At 42.8% G+C, this 19,038-nt stretch overlaps 1 protein-coding gene across 1 annotated transcript; it reads right to left on the bottom strand.

Annotated features, from left to right (window-relative positions):
• Positions 1-1,948: 1,948 nt before the first annotated feature.
• HENMT1 (HEN methyltransferase 1) lies at positions 1,949-18,459 on the bottom strand. Its single transcript, XM_010372980.2, has 8 exons — positions 18,329-18,459; positions 17,543-17,641; positions 14,934-15,062; positions 13,073-13,185; positions 12,197-12,331; positions 4,653-4,832; positions 3,841-4,018; positions 1,949-2,656 (listed from the first exon to the last, which is right to left on the bottom strand). The coding sequence occupies exons 2-8, from the start codon at positions 17,561-17,563 to the stop codon at positions 2,231-2,233; spliced, it is 1,182 nt and encodes a 393-aa protein (XP_010371282.1). The 5' UTR covers positions 17,564-17,641; positions 18,329-18,459; the 3' UTR covers positions 1,949-2,230.
• Positions 18,460-19,038: the final 579 nt, after the last annotated feature.

Here is a 19,038-nt window from a genome sequence, read left to right on the forward strand (position 1 = left end):
CACCAAATCCCCTTCCTATCTGCTTAATTATTAACCCTTGGAAACTCAGCTTGGGAATTACTCCCCCAGCCCTCTCCCAGGCACCAACTCTGCGTCAGCATAGCCCCCATTCCAGACTGGTCAGGATGTCCCCGCTGTGGCACAGATGGTTATTTGCCACAATGTTTCTTCTCCCCTTGTTCCTTGGCAGACCAAGTGGACACATGACCTCCCGGAATAAAAACTACATTTCCCAGCTGATACGGTTTGGATGTGTCCCCATTCAAACCTCATGTCAAACTGTAATCCCTGATGTTGAAGGTGGGGCCTGGTGGGAAGTGATCATGGGAGTTGATCCTTTGTGAATGGTTTAGCACCATCCCCTTGGTGCTGTTCTAATCACAGAGTCCTCCCAAGATCTGTTTAAAAGTTTTTAGCACCACCCCCTCACTCTGTCTTGCTCCTGCTCCCACCATGTGAGACACCTCGCCCCGAACCAACCCTTTGCCTTCTGCCATTATTGGAAGTTTCCTGAGGCCTCCCCAGAAGCACAAGCCACTATGCTTCCTGTACAGTCTGCGGAACCATGAGCCAATAAACCTCTTTTCTTTATTACCCAGTCTCTGCTATTTCTTTACAGCAATGCAAGAATAGACTAATACATCAGCTTCCCTTTGTGCGGCCTGAAGACTTCCTTCTGATCAACAGGAAGTAAGTAGTCGTGTTGCATAACAACCCACAGTAAGCCTTACCAGACAGCTTGTGTGTGCCCTTTGTCCCTTCTCTTCTTTCTGCTGTTTTAGAATATGAAAATGGTAGCCAGAGCTCAAATCTCTGTTCCTGGGTGGCATGCTAAGTAGCCACAACATGCAAGATGGATGTCTGGGTCCCTAAAGTGGCAGAGCTCCCATGCCTGGGGCTTACCTCTGGACTCCTGTGCCTAGCCTCTCATTTAAACTACTGTTTTCCCCCATGAGGTGAAGCTATGTTTCTTTCTCCCATTAGTACTACCACCTCAATTCCATCCTGAGAATAGGGTACTCAAAAAACACTCCCAGCATTTTGGGAAGCTGAGGCAGGCGGATCACTTGAGCCGAGAAGTTCAAGACCAGTCTGGGCGACATAGTGAGACCCTATCTCTACAAATTTTTAATTAGCTGGGCATGGTGGTACATGCCAGTAGTTCAAGCTACTGCTGGGGAGAAGGTGAGGTGAGAGGATTACTTTAGCCCAGAGGCTGAGGCTATAGTGAGCCGTGATTATGCCACTGCACTCCAGCCTGGGTAATAGAACAAGACCCTGTCTCAAAAAAAGAACAACAACAAAAAAAACATGGACAGCAATTACCTCATGAAGAGGCTTCTATGCCCTCCAACCGCCTGCATTGCTGTTTCATCAATGTTCTAGGCTAAATACTACACAGGTTAGAATTTGGCATAAAGGAGACAGAGAATCCCAGAAAAATTTTAAAGCTACTCTTACTTACCCCAAGGAAAAGGTTTTGAACACTATATTTGATAACTTTCTCTTAAATTTTTAATATCACAATTGATATGGTTTGTATTTCTGTCCTTGCCCAAATCTCATGTCAAATTGTAATCCCCAATGTTGATGGAGCAGGCTGGTGGGAGGTGACTGGGTCACGAGGGTGGATTTCCCCCCTTGCTATTCTTGTTGTTAAACCTGGTTATTTAGAAGTGTGTAGACCTCCCCAAGCTCTCTTCCTCTGGCTCTAACTGTGTAACACGTGCCTGCTTCCCCTTCGAAGGCCTTCCACCAAGACTGGAAGTTTCCTGAGGCCTCCCCAGCTTCCCATATGCTTCCTGTGCAGTCTGCAGAGCTGGAAGTCAATGAAACCTCTTTTCTTTATAAATTACCCAGTCTCAGGTAGTTCTTCACAGCAATGTGAGAACAGACTAACAACAATCAACTCATGGCTCTAACACAAAAAATATAGGTAAGTTCAAAATTAACATATTACCACATCCAACTTTTTTATTCTTGAGAAAACAAAAAAGTCCAAGATCAAAGGAAAGCACCTGTTTTTAGTTAAACCCTAATATCTTTCTCAGGGCTTACTGCAGTCTGGCCATATGTCAAGCAGGTCTGTCCAATGGCTTGGAACACAGACTTTTGCAGTGAAATTTTAAAAACATTACTTGAATTAGGATTACACACACAAAAAAAAACCTAAATTCTAAATGAGCACAACTATCACTAAGACCCTGAAATTTCAGGAAATAAACATGGTTCAAAACTCAAACTGTTCATCAAAATAATTACACAGGTCAGCCACCACTGCAGAACCATCACTGCTCAGAGGAATTGAGTCAGCAATGACGGATCTCATCATCTCTTCATTAGCACATAATCGGTTCAACCTGGGATAAGCAAGGAGTCTCTGCAGAGGTACGAAAAATTTATCTCCAACACAGAAGGGTTTGGGAGAGTTCTCGATCTTGGCCTTCTCAACCTCTGTGAAGACTGGTCCAAAGCATGAGACAGGGGCCTTTGAGCCACCAATGTCTTTGGGCTTATCACCCCGTTCCCCATCCTGTTCTTTCCGCCTTGGCAGATGGCTCACTCTTAAGCTTTCCACTTGTTGGGACACCTCATTAACCAACACAAGTTTAAAGAATCTTTCCTGCTGTAAGCTCGGGTATGAGGTGGTAAAAACCTGAAGGGAAAAAACAAAACACTTATATGGAAAATGCATGGAAAACTTTTCAAAGCCATCAATAACTTTTTTGCCATGTAAGAATAAATGTACATATTGAATATATGTCAGATCCTACTAATCGTAAATGCCTCAATTATAATGGGAATCTAATTACTGACACACAGACATTAACTATCTCATTTGCTTTCTAATGCTAATGCCCAATGTCTCCCAGCCAGGTTTCTACCAAGTCACATGAACCCAGTATTTCTACTTGATATTATAGGGGAAAGGGCAAAAAAACGAAAAATGGTTCTTTTAAAAGAGAAAATGTGGGTAAATGCAGTGGCTCACACCTGTAATCTCAGCATTTTAGGAAGGTGGGGCAGGAGGATTGCTTGAGGATGGAAGATCAAGACCAGCCTGGGCAACATAGTGAGACCCTGTCTCAACAACAACAAAAAAAAATGCTGAGCATGGTGGTGCACGCCTGTAGTCCTAGCTACTTGGGAGGCTCAAGTGGGAGGATCACTTGTGCCCAGGAATTCAAGGTTACAGTGAGCCATGATTGTGCCAGTGCACTCCAGCCTGGGTGACAGAACAAGCCCCCTAATTAAATAAATTTTTAAAGAGGGGGAGGATGTGTTTCTTCTTCTTCTCTTTAAACCAAAAAGGTCTGAGAAGTTTGTAGGCTCAAAGAGTAATGTCCTAAGCCAAGCCGGGGAGAAACTGCTGCTGGCTTTCCTTTTTACTACTGATAATCCTAACAGATTACAAAAAGAGATTGCTGAAGTATTGCTTTGAAGTATTCTGGGTGTTTTTTTGTAGAGACTGAGATCTCACTATGTTGTCCAGGCTCCACTCGAACTCCTGGGTTCAAGCAATCTTTCTGCCTTGGCCTCCCAAAGTGCTAGGATCACTGATGTGAGCCACTGTACCCAGCTACTTTGAAGTATTCTAAGACAACCCCAGCAATCATTCCCTTAAACATGCCTTGAAACACACCAAAGGGCCAGGCAGTGTCAAAGGATACCGTAGGCTAACTCGGACAGAAGTCATGGGGCCTGAAGAATTCTCCTAGGTTGAACCACAAAGCAAGGTCATTGATACTCATCTCTAGTTTGGGGATTCTTACTCCCCAAAAAAGTTCACCATCCTAATGTACCTTTAGCCCTGATAGATATCTCACAAAGAATACTCACAGCTTTATAAACATGCTGATCATGCTGCTCTGAAACACATGCTTCTGTTGCCTTTCCTCCGTTTTTATGGAAGATTCCTATCTGGGTACAGTATCCAACATTTTCAGCTCCAGCTGGTGGTTCCCCAACACCAGTAAACTCCACAGAGTAATCATAGCGATTTGCCACATATAAAGCCCTGAAACCAAAATGAGGACAGCAGTCATTTTTGTAAATGTAGAGCTACTGTTAAATAAGGAACCATTTCTGGTCAGCAGTATAACAGAACATGAAAAATACATTTAATGTAAATACTTCTAAGTTACAAATTCCTAATTTATTTCAATGAGAAGTCAAGGCAAGAATATAGTGTCAGTTTCCAATTTACCCTAAGAATATGGAAGAGGAAAGGAACATCATGGGCAGGGTATAGGGGTGGACAAGGAGACCACAAGGGCTCAACCCAACTACCCATTTGGGTTTGCAGTAACACCAGAAAACATGACTAAGCCTCAGGAGATACCCCAGGGAGCGGCATGAGGCTCATTCTCACTGCCCCAAACCTTCCCTCTGTTTTGTTCCTCATCTCCATGCCAGTACTACAGATGCCTTCACATAAAAGGTGCCCAGTGACTATACCTCCTCCCTTTCCACACTTGCCCAAATGCAATGGTTCCTTTGTGATCTTATTACCTACTAAGTCACATGTTGGAATCAATTTTATTGGAAGAAAGTAAAAAACAATTTAGGTAATGTATGTATATCAATATTTATTTCCTAAGATTTTAAACTCCAACAGGATCCCAAATAAACAAAAACCCTTCTGAACTTACCAGGTCTGAAACTCCATTCTGGTCCACTCAAATTTATGATCCGAATCTCTTAAGGTCACTGATGGAAACAGGGGATTGAATTCAGAGTTTGGTGTGCTGATGACAATCATGGATGGAGACAGGTACCCAAATACCACTTCAGGAAATCTGGCCAGATCACCTGAATCCAAATGTTCTATTCTAAAACGATCAATGAGAAAGACATAATAAAATTTAGCTTCACTTGCACATATTTTTCTAATTGATTTATCAAAAACAATTTCCATCTGCATATCGATTTCTCCCTTCTTTGAATATGTCATAATGCTTACATGACCTAAGAACAATTCTTCAGGCCGGCACAGGGGCTCACGCCTGTAATCCCAACACTTTGGAAGGCCAACGTAGATGGATCACCCGAGGTCAAGAGTTAAAGACCAGCCTGGCCAACATGATGAAACCCTGTCTCTACTAAAAATACAAAATTTTGCTGGGTGTGGTAGCGCACACCAGTGATCCCAGCTACTCGGGAGGCTGAGGCAGGAGAATTGCTTGAACCCAGAAGGCAGAGGTTGCAGCAAGCCGAGATTGCACCATTGCTCTCCAGCCTGGGCGACAAGCAAAACTCAGTCAAGAGAGAAAGAGAGAAAAGAGTGTGGGGAGAGAGAGAGTGTGGGGAGACAAGGAGTGAGAGAGAGTGAGAGAGAGTGAGAGAGAGAGAGGGAGAGAGGGAGGGAGAGAGGGAGGGAGAGAGGGAGGGAGAGAGGGAGGGAGAGAGGGAGGGAGAGAGAGGGAGGGAGAGAGGGAGGGAGAGAGGGAGGGGGGAGAGAGGGAGGGGGAGAGGGGAGGGAGGAAGAGGGGGAGAGAGAGGGGGAGAGAGAGGGGGAGAGAGGGGGAGGGGGGGAGAGGGGGGAGAGAGGGGGGAGAGGGGGGGAGAGGGGGGGAGGGGGGGAGGGAGGAGGGAGAGGGAGGAGGGAGGAGAGAGGGAGGGAGAGAGGGGGAGAGGGGGGAGAGGGGGGAGAGGGGGAGAGGGGGGAGAGGGGGGGAGGGGGGGGAGGGGGGAGGGGGGAGGGAGGGAGAGGGAGGGAGGGAGGGAGGGAGAGAGGGAGAGAGAGGGGGGGGAGAGGGGGGGAGGGGGGGAGAGGGGGGGGAGAGGGGGGGAGGGGGGGGAGGGGGGGGAGGGGGGGGGAGGGAGAGGGAGGGAGGGAGAGGGAGGGAGGGAGGGAGGAGAGAGGAGGGAGAGAGGGAGAGAGAGAGGGAGAGAGAGAGGGAGAGAGAGAGGGGGAGAGAGGGGGAGAGAGGGAGAGAGAGGAGAGGAGAGAGGAGAGAGGGAGAGAGGAGAGAGAGGGAGAGAGAGGGAGGGAGAGAGAGAGGAGAGAGAGAGAGAGAGAGAGAGAGAGAGAGAGAGAGAGAGAGAGAGAGAGAGAGAGAGAGAGAGAGAGACTTGTCGCCCAGGCTGGAGTGCAATAGCATGATTTCAGCTCACTGCAACCTCCACCTCCTGGGTTCAAGTGATTCTCCTGCCTCAGCCTCCCAAGTACCTGAGATTACAGGCACCCACCACCACCCCTAGCTAATTTTTGTATTTTTAGTAGAGATGGGGTTTCATCATGTTGGCCAGGCTAGTTAGTCTTCAACTCCTGACCTCAGGTGATCTGCCTACCTCAGCCTCCCAAAGTTCTGAGATTAGAGGCATGAGCCACCACGCCCAGCACAGAGGGAAATTTGTAAAAGCAAAACATACACACACTCTTAAACCTACGACCTACCCAGTAATCCCAATCACAAGTGAAGTGAAGTTTATCTTTGCACAAAACCTGTATGTGAATATTTATAATTGTTCTATTCATAATCACTCCAATGGGAAACAATCCAAATATCTTTAAATGGGTAAAGAATGAAAGGTGGAGCTTCCATACAATGGAATACTACTCAGAAATTATGAGGGACCAACTACTGACACACAGAAGAACTTAGATAACTCTCAAAGCCATCACAAAGTGAATGAAGATTGTCTCAAACGTTACAAACTGTGGCCAGGCACGGTGGCTGGGAGGCCGAGGTGGGTGGATCATGAGGTCAGGAGTTCAAGACCAGCCCATCTGTACTCAAAATACCCCATCTGTACTCAAAATACAAAAGTTAGCCAGACGCGGTGGCACACTCCTGTAATCCCAGCTACTCAGGAGGCTGAGGCTGGAGAATGGCTTGAACCCGGGAGGGAGGGGCTGTGGTGAGCCGAGGTTGCACCCTGCACTCCATGCACTCCATGCACTCCAGCCTGGGCGACAGAGCAAGACTGCATCTCAAAAAAAAAAAAGGTTACAAACTGTATGATTCTATTGTCATATATTCTCAAAAGGACAAAACTATAGTGATGGAAAATAAAGGAAGATGATGGCAAAGGAGTAGTACAAAATAGATGTTTGGGGTGATGGGCTGTTCTGTACCCTGACCATAGTGATGGCTACATTAAACTATGTGTGTTCAAATTCACACAACTATACCACCTAAAAATCATCAATTTTACATGTTATTTTTTAAGTCATTAAAAATAAAGTCAAACAACAAAGTGGGGGTAAATATCTGCTATGTGTATCATATTAACTGGGCTAATTTCCCTAACATAAAAAGAAAGCATATGAATTAGTAAGAAAAATATTAACAATCCAATAAGAAAAATTCATTAAAAAAACACATAGTTCAGAGAAGTGCTCTGAACTCTGGAACAGGTGAAAATGTGATACAGGAAAAATATAAGTTGAAAGTATACTGAGATTACTTTCCTCCTAGCAGACTGTCAAAGATCAAGTAGGAAAAGACAACACTGGAAAAGTCATATGGTGAAGGGGTAGGAAAATAAACCCTCCTACATAAGCAATAGGCGTGTGAATCAGTACCACTCCTAAGAAAGGCAGTTTGGCAAGGACTTCTGTGGTGGATGCTGCTAGCTGTCCACCAGATTCTACTCTATTCTTCCTCCATAGTAAGAGTTGTCACAGGCATATGGCTGCCTGTTTACAGGATCCATTTCCAGCCTCCTTTGCAGCCAGGTGTGACCACAAGCCTAAGTTCTCACAAACAGAGGGTGAATGGAAGAGATGTTTTCCCCTTCTGGGTCTTAAAATATTTAGCATACATGCCTCTGTGATTTTCCCCTCTCCTATTAACCAGGAGAATATGTCTGCGACACAGCTATGACCACAGATAGGTTTAACACTCCAGGGGACGGTAGAACAAGACACAGGAATTTGGTTCCTAGTGACTTCAACGAGCCAAGTCACTGCCATTCTTGGACTAGTACGTTATTGGTCCATAATGTGAATGTGAAATGGTGCAGCTGTTACAGAAACAATATAAAACAGTACGGTAGTTCCTCAAAAAAATTAAAAATAGAATTACCATATGATCCAGCATTTCCATTCTGGATATATACCCAAAATAATTGAAAGCAGAGCACAAATGGATATTTGTATACCATGTTCAGAACAGCGTTTTTTACAATAGCCAAAAAGTGGAAGCAACCCAAGTACCTATCAACAGATAAACAGCCTATGGCATACACATATAACATGGGCGATTCAGCCTTAAAAAGAAGGAATTTCTGACACATGCTACAGCATATGGGTGAACCTTGAAGATATTGTGAGAGGTGGCAAAAGCCACTCACAAAAGTACAAATAATGCCTGATTCCACTGATCGAGACAGAAAATAGAATGGTGGCTACTGGGAGGCAGGAACAGGGAGTTGTTAACAGGTTGGTAATTGTTTGGGTTTTGCAAGACAAAAAGTTCTGTGGATGGATGGTAGTGTGGCAGCATGACAATGTTAATGTATTTAATGCCACTGAACTGTACACTTAAAATGGTGGACATGGAAAATTCTGGTTATGTGTATTTTACCACAATAAAAATAAAAATAATTGAAGAGGTACACGGGAAACTGAAACACTCACTTCAAGAAGGACAAACTGGATATACTTAAGTACAAATGATGAGACCAAAATACCTACGAGTAGATTTTCTTATTGCCAGTTGCCGTTCTAAACTTGATATATGGCTCCTTTGTTCTTCATTCAATTTTGTTTCCTATAACTAGTATGTTCCAGGCAATAGAAAATACAAAAAAAATACAAAGTAAACTCTCTGCTTTGGAGGAGCAGTACATATTACTAAAAATTAGAAATCAGGCCAGGCACAGTGGCTCATACCTGTAATCCCAGCACTTGGGGAGGCCGAGGCAGGCAGACCACATGATGCCAGGAGTTCGAGACCAGTCCGGCTAACATAGCGAAACCCCATCTCTACTAAAAATACAAAAATTAGCTGGGCATGGTGGCACGTGCCTGTAATCCCAGCTACTCAGGTGGCTGAGGCAAGAGAATCACTTGAACCTGGGAGGTGGAGGTTGCAGTAAGCCAAGATCGTGCCACCACACTCCAGCCTGGGTGACGGAGCGAGACCCTGTCTCAAAATACATAAATGCATACATACAAACACAAATAAAAATGAGAAATCAACCTGAACACACAACCAGGCAAACTGACCACAGAGCAAGCCCTTTAACTATTAAAAGTCATTAAGAAGCTCCTATCTTAGGTTCCTAAATACCAATCCCCATTTAAAGGAAACAGAGCTCCTTTGAGAAATAAGTTATTCTAGGACCAGAGAAGGAAGAGTAGGAGGGAGGCCTGGTACATCTGGGATGTCAAAGAGTACTTACAAAAATGAGACCTATCTCAAGACTCAGGAGCCAGCTCAATGGGGCCCCCATTAGCCAACCCTGGGACAAGAAAATAAGTGCAGTAATAAATCATAAACCATCAAAAAGTAAGAATTCATGAGTTCACTTACTGATAAATAAATAAGTGGGGAGAGGGCAGGCTCTTGCTCCTGGTAAAATGCCAAGGGTTGACTGGTAAATGTCTAGAGGTAGTACTGGAATCACAGTAAACATCATTTGCCTCCACTGTCATAAAGATTGGATCAGACAAGAATCACTGATGATGCTAAATCTAGGGGGAAATACGAATGTGTGACAAAGTATCTACATATTGAGATCTACATATCTCAATATGTCTCCCTATTAGTCGTGAGAGAAAAAGGCAAAATCAAAACAGCAATTACACAGTGGAGCAAACACCTTGACCGGGGAGCAGGAGAAGGGGAATCAAAATTAGTATCATCAAGGAGGGACAGATGGACATTATGTGCTTCCAGATGGGAGGCCATGAGAAAGACCCAAATAACCTCTGGGCATTCTGCAGTATTCCAAAGATGCATAAGCTGAATCTAATCAATGGGAGCCCAAAATAAAAAAATATTCTTATTTAAAAATGGGGGACAGGGGACTGGTTACCTAATACCCCTTGCCTTGGAAATAAGCTGAACTGTACATATTTATAGGATGCAGAGTGATAGTTTGATACATGTAGACAATGTGTAATGATCAAGTCACAGCAATGATCTCCATCACCTCAAACATTTATTTCTTCATGCTACGAACATTCAAAATCCTCTTCTAGCTCTTTAAAAATACACAACTGTTAACTATATTCACCCTACAGTGCTATAGAACAATAAAACTTATTCCTCCTATCTAGCTGTAGTTTTGTATCCATTAATCAATCACTCCCTAGCCTCTCCTCCCTGCTACCCTTCCCAGCCAATAATAATTCTACTCTACACTTAAATTTAAGCTCATTTTTTAGGTTCCCAGATATGAGAACATGTGGTATTTATCTTTCTATGCCCGACTTATTTCGCTTAATGCCCTCCAGGTTCATCCATGACAATTTCATTCCCTTTTACAGCTGAATAGTATTCCATTGTGCATATATCCTTTTTTTTTTTTTTTTTTTTGAGACGGAGTTTTGCTCGTTGCCCAGGCTGGAGTGCAATGGTGCAATCTCAGCTCACTGCAACCTCCACCTCCCAGGTTCAAGTGAGTCTCCTGCCTCAGTCTCCCAAGAAGCTGAGATTACAGGCACCCACCATCACGCCCAGCTAATTGTTTTGTATTTTTCTAGAGATGGGGTTTCACCATGTTGGCCAGGCTGGTCTTGAACTCCTGACCTCAGGTGATCCACCTGCCTCGGCCTCCCAAAGTGCTGGGATTACAGGCGTGAGCCACCACGCCCAGCCTAAATACCACATTTTCTTTATCCATTCATCTACTGAGGGACATTTAGGTAGATTCCATATCCTGGCTACTGTGCTGTAATAAACACTGGGGTGCAGATCTCTCTTCAATATAACTGATTTCTTTCCTTTGGATAAATATGCAGTAATGGGATTGCTAGATCACATGGCAGTTCTATTTTCAGTTTTTTGAAAAACCTCCACACTGTTTTCCATAACGGCTGTACTAATTTACATCCACACCAATTTATATGAGTTCCCTTTCTCTGCATCCTTGCCAGCATTTATTGTCTTTTTATAAAAACAGCCATTCTAAATGGGATGAGATATCTCACTATGGTTTTGAGTCACATTTCCCTGATGATTAGTGATGTTGAGCATTTTTTCATCTACTTGTTAACCATCTGTATGTCTTTTGAGAAATGTCTCTTCAGGTCCTTTGCCCATTTTTTAATTATTTGGGGTTATTTTTTGCAGTTGAGATTCTTGTATATTCTAGATATTAATCCCTCGATGAATACTTTGCAAGTATTTTCTCCCATTCTATAGGTTCTCTTCACTCTATTCTTTGCTGTGCAGAAACATGTCAGTTTCGTATAGTCCCATTTGTGTATTTCTGTTTGTAGCCTGTGCTTTTATAGTCTTACTCAAAATCTTTGCCTAGATCAATGTCCTGAAGCATTTCCTGTTTTCTTCTAGTACTTTTATAGTTTTGGATCTGCAATTAACTCTTTAATCCATCTTGAGTTGATGTTTGTATCAAGTGAGAGATAGGGGTCTAATTTCACTCTGCATAGGGATATGGAGTTTTCCCAGTACCATTTATCAAAAAGGGTGTCCTTTTGCCAACGTATGTTCTTGGTGTCTTTGTTGAAATCAGTTGGCTGTAAATGCATGGATTTATTTCTGGGTTCTCTCTATTCTGTTCCATTGGTCTATGTCTCTGTTTTTATACCAGGGCCACGATATTTTTATTGCTACTGCTTTGTAGTATATTTTCAAGTCAAGTAGTGTGAGGCCTCCAACTTTTAAACTGAATTTTTCAGTAGAGGCAAAGGGCCATGGGTACACCCTTAATTGATTCAGGGAAAAAAAAAAAAAAAAAACTCTAAAGGGAGATGGAGGAGGGGGAAACAGAAGAGGGAGGGTGCAATGTACAAATTATTTAAAAAGTGAGGAAGATGTTAACATCTGGATAAGGGGGGTATAGGTATTCTTGGTACTATGTATTTATTGCAATTTTTATCTGTATACTTGAAATTTCTAAGTAAAATGCTGGAAAAGCAGAGTAAAAAGATATTCCCAACCAAAGAGCAGTTTTCCTTACAATAATCAAGACGTAAATATTTAGGACACTAAGATCACTGAGACTTATTCAGGTTTTGCAAATGAACAGTTATACAGTATATCAGTTTAAAACTTACAATTCAATACACGTTATCAAGTCAAATCCAAGCAAACGAGAGTCTCTCTCCACGACGGAGCCATGATACAATGTGATGGTCAAATTCAGATCCCGAGGTTTCAGAAAATCCCCCATGAAAGGAGCTAACGAATCCCTGCAAAATAATTATTGAAGAAACTTTCTGAACACAATCTATTTGAAAATTCTCACCAGCTACAGAACTCAGATCTTCTGACAATTATCTTCTACCTCTATTGATATAAGTCTGCCATGGCCTGTTTTCTTTGTCTTGATATATTAAACACCAGGTCATGGGGAAACTTCCTCTCACAATGGGAAGTTACTGGCCAATGAAAAAAAGACTTTGAATATTTAATATTGTTATATTGTTTTCATTTGTAATACTTTTGGTTTTCCAGTTTACTTTGATTCAGTGATTTTGAGATTTTTGTTCTTTAGAAAAAGAATATTCTTCAAGCAATCTGTGGAAATCTAATGTATATATACTATATGCACAAGAGATAGGAGAAATGCTATGGTTCAAAATGGAGGTGGTGGCCTGGAGCCTTGGCCTCAGTGTTCTGGGGCATTTTAAATTCTCTGCTATAAATTATCATAGTGTCCAGCATTAAAGTGATGAGATTCTGCTATCTGAATTTTAGTTTGCAATGCTTTGACTATTATAATCATTTAATTGAGGCTATACTTTAAGTTGGTAGCAATAAAATGCAGGTATTTTTAGTGTTATGGCAAAGCCTGATTATTCGGTGAGATGAAAATCCCTAATAGCCCCAATCTTTTAAAACAAGTATAAAATCAACACTTTCTCTAAACTCAGTTAATAATGCCATTAGTTTTAGATTAATGCATAATTCTTTCAGAAAGTAGGTATTACCCTCTCCATCGTAATTTATCCTCATTAATATCTACTCCAACAAGCAATTCAATGCATGGATTGACTTTTAGCAGCCTTAAGAGTGAAGTATCGCCACATCCCAGGTCTGCAACCTGTAGATGAGACAGAACGTTATTTCAAAGACATTTAGAGCCAGAGAAGCATGACCAAAAACTTTTTTTTTTTTTTTGAGGAGAGAGGGGAGTATATATCAGTAATAAAATAATAAAAGGATCTTTTTGGCAGAAGATTCTACACACACACACACACACACACACACACACACACACACACAAATTAACCTGAGACTTTATAAGCCCACAGGCAAATTTCTATTTGATCATAGTAAAATAGAAAGGTCCATTCCTATTCCAGAACAACTGTTACTGTCTATATTGAACTAATGGGAAACAATTAGGTACACAGTTTTCCCATTCAGAATCAGAATTTGGAGTCTTAAATATTCTCAGCATATTTCAGCAAACAAAGCTTTCTAAAACTTTGCTTTCACCCCTCACACATTTATTTGATTAAACAATTACCTCAAACCATCTGAAATTCCATACTGAACTTTGAGCTGCCAAAAAGCCAATTTTAGATGATTTACCTGAATACACATGCATAGATGGCTACAAAGATATAAACTAATACCTGCGCCTTTGTGTGCAAATGTAGTAACAGTAGTGGTGCAGTTAAGGGAAACCTTCACACACAGGAATCTTCACTAAGTCTTCAATATCAAGCAGAAAAAGAAAGCTTTCATCTAGAAATTCACCTTATCCGCATCTAATTCACATCCAATTCATTAGTATAGTAACCAGGTATGGATGTATGTATGTAGATTGTATGCAATTATGACTTTCCTCTGAAGTTAACTGAGTAGGCTCATTATGATCTAATTTTCTTTTTGAGACGAGATCTTGCTCTGTTGCCCAGGCTGGAGTGCAGGTGGTAACAGCTCACTGCAGCCTCAATTCCTTGGGCTCAAGGGATCCTCCCACCTCGCCTCCTGAGTAGCTGGGACTACAGGCACGCACCACCATGCCCAGCTAATTTTATTTTTTGTAGACACAGGGTCTCACTATGGTGCCAGGTTGGTCTCAAGCTATCCACCTGCCTCAGCCTCCCAAAGTGCTGGAATTACAGGTGTAAATGGGCCATCGCACTCGACCCATTATCATCTAATTTTGAAAGAACCACAATACCTGTGGCTACAATACCAGTTTGCCCGATATTCTAACTAAATGCTCTAGAAATACGGTACCTACAAGACCATATCCAACTACGAAATCTCAAGATTTTCTTCATATTTGAACCTGACAATGCTGAATTCTATGTGAGCTCTGTGTTTCTGGTATCTGCTAAAGAAATCCACCTATGCTTTGTGTTCCAGGAAAGGGCTCACCGCAAAGAACCAAAGAACGACCCTCCTCCATAAAACTTAAGATTCCTTGTGTTTCCATTCTTTGCCTCAAATGATTTTCATGAATACTTGTCCCCACTGATCAATGGGAAGAAAATTCCTTTTTTAACCATACTTTATTCAAACTTTCCTTCTTCCCCAGGGCCCTGAACTTTAGCCTGAGGAAAGAGCCCCTCCTTAAGGCTCCCCATTCTACTGTCCTTTCAAACCAACCTTTCATCCCACCTCCCTAGTTTCTAGCTTTGTTCACTTCTCCAGTAAAAGAAAAACCTCTTTTGCTTAACTCTTAAGACACTTGCAGATCTTGTGGTTATGGCATTCTCCCTATTGCAGTAATCCCTGTGAAAAGTCTCTCCATACTAATCCATTTGACAAAACACTTCATAAGACTAGTCTACTAGTCTTAATAATTAAATGTTTGGAAAGAGAAATACCTACCTTCTTAGGCTCATGTTGATCCACTAAATTTTTAACGAACTGGTACCGCTGTCTGTATAGTGGAGGTTTAAACTGAATTGCTGTCTCCCTGGGAACTTCTTCAAAATTACCGTCAACCACACTACTGCACTAAAGTTCACAAACAAAAAAAGACAGGTTCTAAATCACGCATGACTTCAGAAATTAAATAAGGGGCAAATAAAAAAAAAAAACCCTTTATTTCCCCCAATCACTTTGAAAAACACACTGGCCTTCACATACCCCTTGTCCTAAAATCATTAGGTAGCACTGCATTTCCTCCACAGTTCATCTAAGCATCCTCATGCCTTTTAATAAGTGAGAATCTGGTTCTATGCGCCCTATAGCTTAGTTTCAGCTGAAGGGAACATTACTAATGAACGTATTCAATAAAAACAATTAGAAGCCAAGCGCAGTGGCTCAAGCCTGTAATCCCAGCACTTTGGGAGGACGAGACGGGCGGATCACGAGGTCAGGAGATCGAGACTATCCTGGCTAACACGGTGAAAACCCCGTCTCTACTAAAAAATACAAAAAACTAACTGGGCGAGGTGGCGGGCGCCTGTAGTCCCAGCTACACGGAAGGCTGAGGCAGGAGAATGCCGTAAACCTGGGAAGCGGAGCTTGCAGTGAGCTGAGATCCAGCCACTGCACTCCAGCCCGGGCGACAGAGCAAGACGCCGTCTCAAAAAAAAAAAAAAAAGGAAACAATTAGAAGACTCCTAACCACAAGGGACATTTTATGAAGTGAGTTGCCAAAGCCTGTGGTCCAAGTAGGCAGGAGGCTGGAAAATATTTATAATGACTGAAAATATATAGATATATAATGTATATATCTATATTTTTTTTTCTTTCCTTCCCCAAGACAGAGTCTTGCTCTGTCACCCAGGCTGGAGTGCAGTGGCGCGATCTCAGCTCAACGCAACCTCTGCCTCCCTCCAGGTGCAACCAATTCTCCTGCCTCAGCCTCCCAAGTAGCCGGGATTACATTACAGACACGTGCCACTATGCCTGGCTAATTTTTGTATTTAGTGTTGGGCAGGCTCTTCCTGAACTCCTGATCTTGTGATCCGCCCGCCTCCCAAAGTGCTGGGATTATAGGCGTGAGTCACCACACCTGGCCAACACTCTCTCTTGTTAAGTAAGACCCCTGGCCAACACTCTCTTTTTAAGAGAGGTGGGGTCTCACTATGTTGCCCAGGCTAATTTAAAATTCCTAGGCTCAAGCAATCCTCCTGCCTCGGCCTCCTGAGTAGTTGGGCATCTGTAGGAACATTCCACCACACCAGCAAAAGACTCTTTCCTTGACCAAACTTTAGTCAGGTTCCTCTGAGTCATCTTAAATAGACCTCAAACCTGGCCCCAATCCTATCTTTGGGCTGCCTAACCCAGTTTTAGTAAGAATATTTCTAAGTCACTTTAGACAGAATCTTCTACTCCTGCTATCTGATCACCCTATGTGGTCAAATTCTTCATCCTCGCAATGTTCTTATCGCAACAGTCCTCAGTAAAGTCAGACTAATTTTTTCTTTAACATGACCCCAAGAAAAAAACAGGATTTATAAGATTAATCTGTAACAGCTGTTACTGTTCCTACACAGCAGTATTATAAAAGTAGTCCAAAGGGTATTTGATATCTGGTGTAGCACTGTTCAATAGATAAATACAAGTAGGCAACTTTCTTGTAGCCCAATAATTGGAATTATAATTGGAATTAGAATATTTAACCCAATATATCGAAAATATAATTTCCACATAAAATCAATATAAAAGTGAGATTTTAGATTCTTGTTTTTCATTGTCTCAAAATCCAGTGTGCTATATATTTTGTACTTCTGCATCTCAGTTCCAAAAGTTTCATCAGAAATACTTGTTGTATTCGATTTAAAAACTTTACATTTAAAATATACATTCACGTATCCAAGTTATTCCATACTTTTTTCCAATAATGTAATCAAATATCCATTTTTAAACTTAAAATTAAAAATGAAGTTATGAGACCGGGTGGTCAGCGCTGCAGTAAGCCGTGACTGGGCCAGTGCATTCCAGCCTGGGCCACAGAGCAAGACCCTGTCTTTAAAAAAAAAAAAAAAAGAAAGTTAAAGTTCAGTTCCTCAGTTCCACTAGCCACGTTTCAAATGCCCACTTGCCATGTGTTGCTACTGGACAGCAGGGAGCTACACCCTAGATACTCCCAATGTGGTTTCCAAACCAGTGGCATCTTCACCTAGAAACTTTAGAAACACAAAAGCGTGGGCCTCACCCGTCTTAGACCTCCTTAAACAGAATCTGCAGCTTAACAAAATCCTGGGTGATCCATATGCACGATCACACTGGGGAAACACTATTTAGAATGTTTTTAAAATAGATTTTGCTACTTTAACAGCTGGTGATAAAAATAAAAACATTTATTTTACTTACATACACCAAGTGTGACTCTTTCATCTATGTATATACCCTTGTTTACCTCAACCAACACCCCAGGAAATGCTAGGACTTAAACGTGATCAATTTTGCTTGCAATTATCTCACAATACATCCAGGTGATAATTCTTAAGAGTCAAATACACAGCTAAAAAGGGTGGCATTACCTGTAGGTTATTTTCTGCCATTTTGTTTCCAAGTTTTGTTGAAACAAAAATGAAGATTTATCTTTCAGGCTCTATTTGAGAGAATCAACACTGACTCAGCTGTAATAAATACAAAACCGTTTTTGTAAAGAGTTGCCTGAAGGAAATAGCTGCTTAGTTCAGTAGGGAAGAAGGAAAGCCTCTTTCTTACTCCTCACTGCAATATATAATTTAAATAGAACGCTTAAAAGTAAATAATGATTTCACCTCTGGGTATTCAAAAAAGAGAAAAAAAACACGAAAGCAGGACTGGACCAGATATTTATACACCGAGGTTCATAGCCGCATTATTCACAGCAGCCAATCTGTGGATTAAATGTGGACTACCATTTAATCTACAGTATCCAGTATTTTTTCAGACATTCGCAAACAGGCTCAGAAAGCGTGGCTTTTCACTATCTCAAACCCTACTAAGAACAAAAACACTCATCCTTTCCCTTTACTATCATTAGTAGTTCAATTAGATACAAACGGAGCAATCTTGGGAGTTCTGCCCATTTCATTGCTAAGACCCTCAACTTCAAATTTTTTCAAGAATTTTTCCACACGTCGTCAAAATGAAATTTCGAGGGGGAAAAAAGTGTCCTTGATAATAAACTAGAGATGCTCCAACATCTGTCCAATTCTCTCACGAACATGAATTTAAATTTTGGTTCTCTTTTGCACATGTGTCTCCAACAACTAGACTTTAGTCTCGAATCTAGGCAGCATGTTAGTCACCAACTTGTATCACGAAACCCTACTCACTGAAGCCAACGCTTCTGTCTTTGTAATGGCCGTCGCTTCCATCACCTTGCGGTAAGAAACATGCCCAACCGAAAAAGCAAAGCTCGGCGCCGTGCCGCCGGCGTCCTCAACTCAGAGACGCCCTGACGCCCGCGCACGCGCGGCCTCGCTGCGTGACGCTACCGCCGCGGCTACGCCAGCGCCTACACCTGCGCCTGGGCTTCCTCGCGGGGCTCGCCAACCTCGTGCGCTCTCACGGTCGGCCTTGAGTCCCGGGAGTCCCATGGTGCGCCGAGCTCTGTCCCTCTAGGCTCTCGGCTCCGAAGCGTCGGTTTTGCCTCTGGTAACGGCCGCTGTGGCGTATGCCCGGAAGCCATTTTCAAGGTCCTCGTCCGAACCTTGGCGAGGACCCCTGTGCCCACCGCGCCGTTGACCCCGCTAGCGTGCGGCTGCGACACGGCACGGCAGCTATTGGCGGAGGCCGCCGACTCCGAGCATGTGTCCGCAGACCGCGAGCCGAGAGGCGTCTTGGGCGGCTGTTGGGTTCGTGGCGGTCCCGAAGCGTGGCAAAGGCCTAAAAACGGTCTCGGCCAGCGGAAGGCGGCAAGAGGAGAGGAGCAAGGCTCCACGCGAGGCGGCCGGCGGCCGGAGTCCCAGTCAGTCTCCGCTTTGATCCCAGAGCAGTCCACGGGAGCTTTAACGGAATGTAGGCTGGGTGAAGTTGGCCCAGT

Source organism: Rhinopithecus roxellana, chromosome 8, assembly GCF_007565055.1.
Source record: "Rhinopithecus roxellana isolate Shanxi Qingling chromosome 8, ASM756505v1, whole genome shotgun sequence".
NCBI classification, from domain to species: Eukaryota; Metazoa; Chordata; class Mammalia; order Primates; family Cercopithecidae; genus Rhinopithecus; species Rhinopithecus roxellana.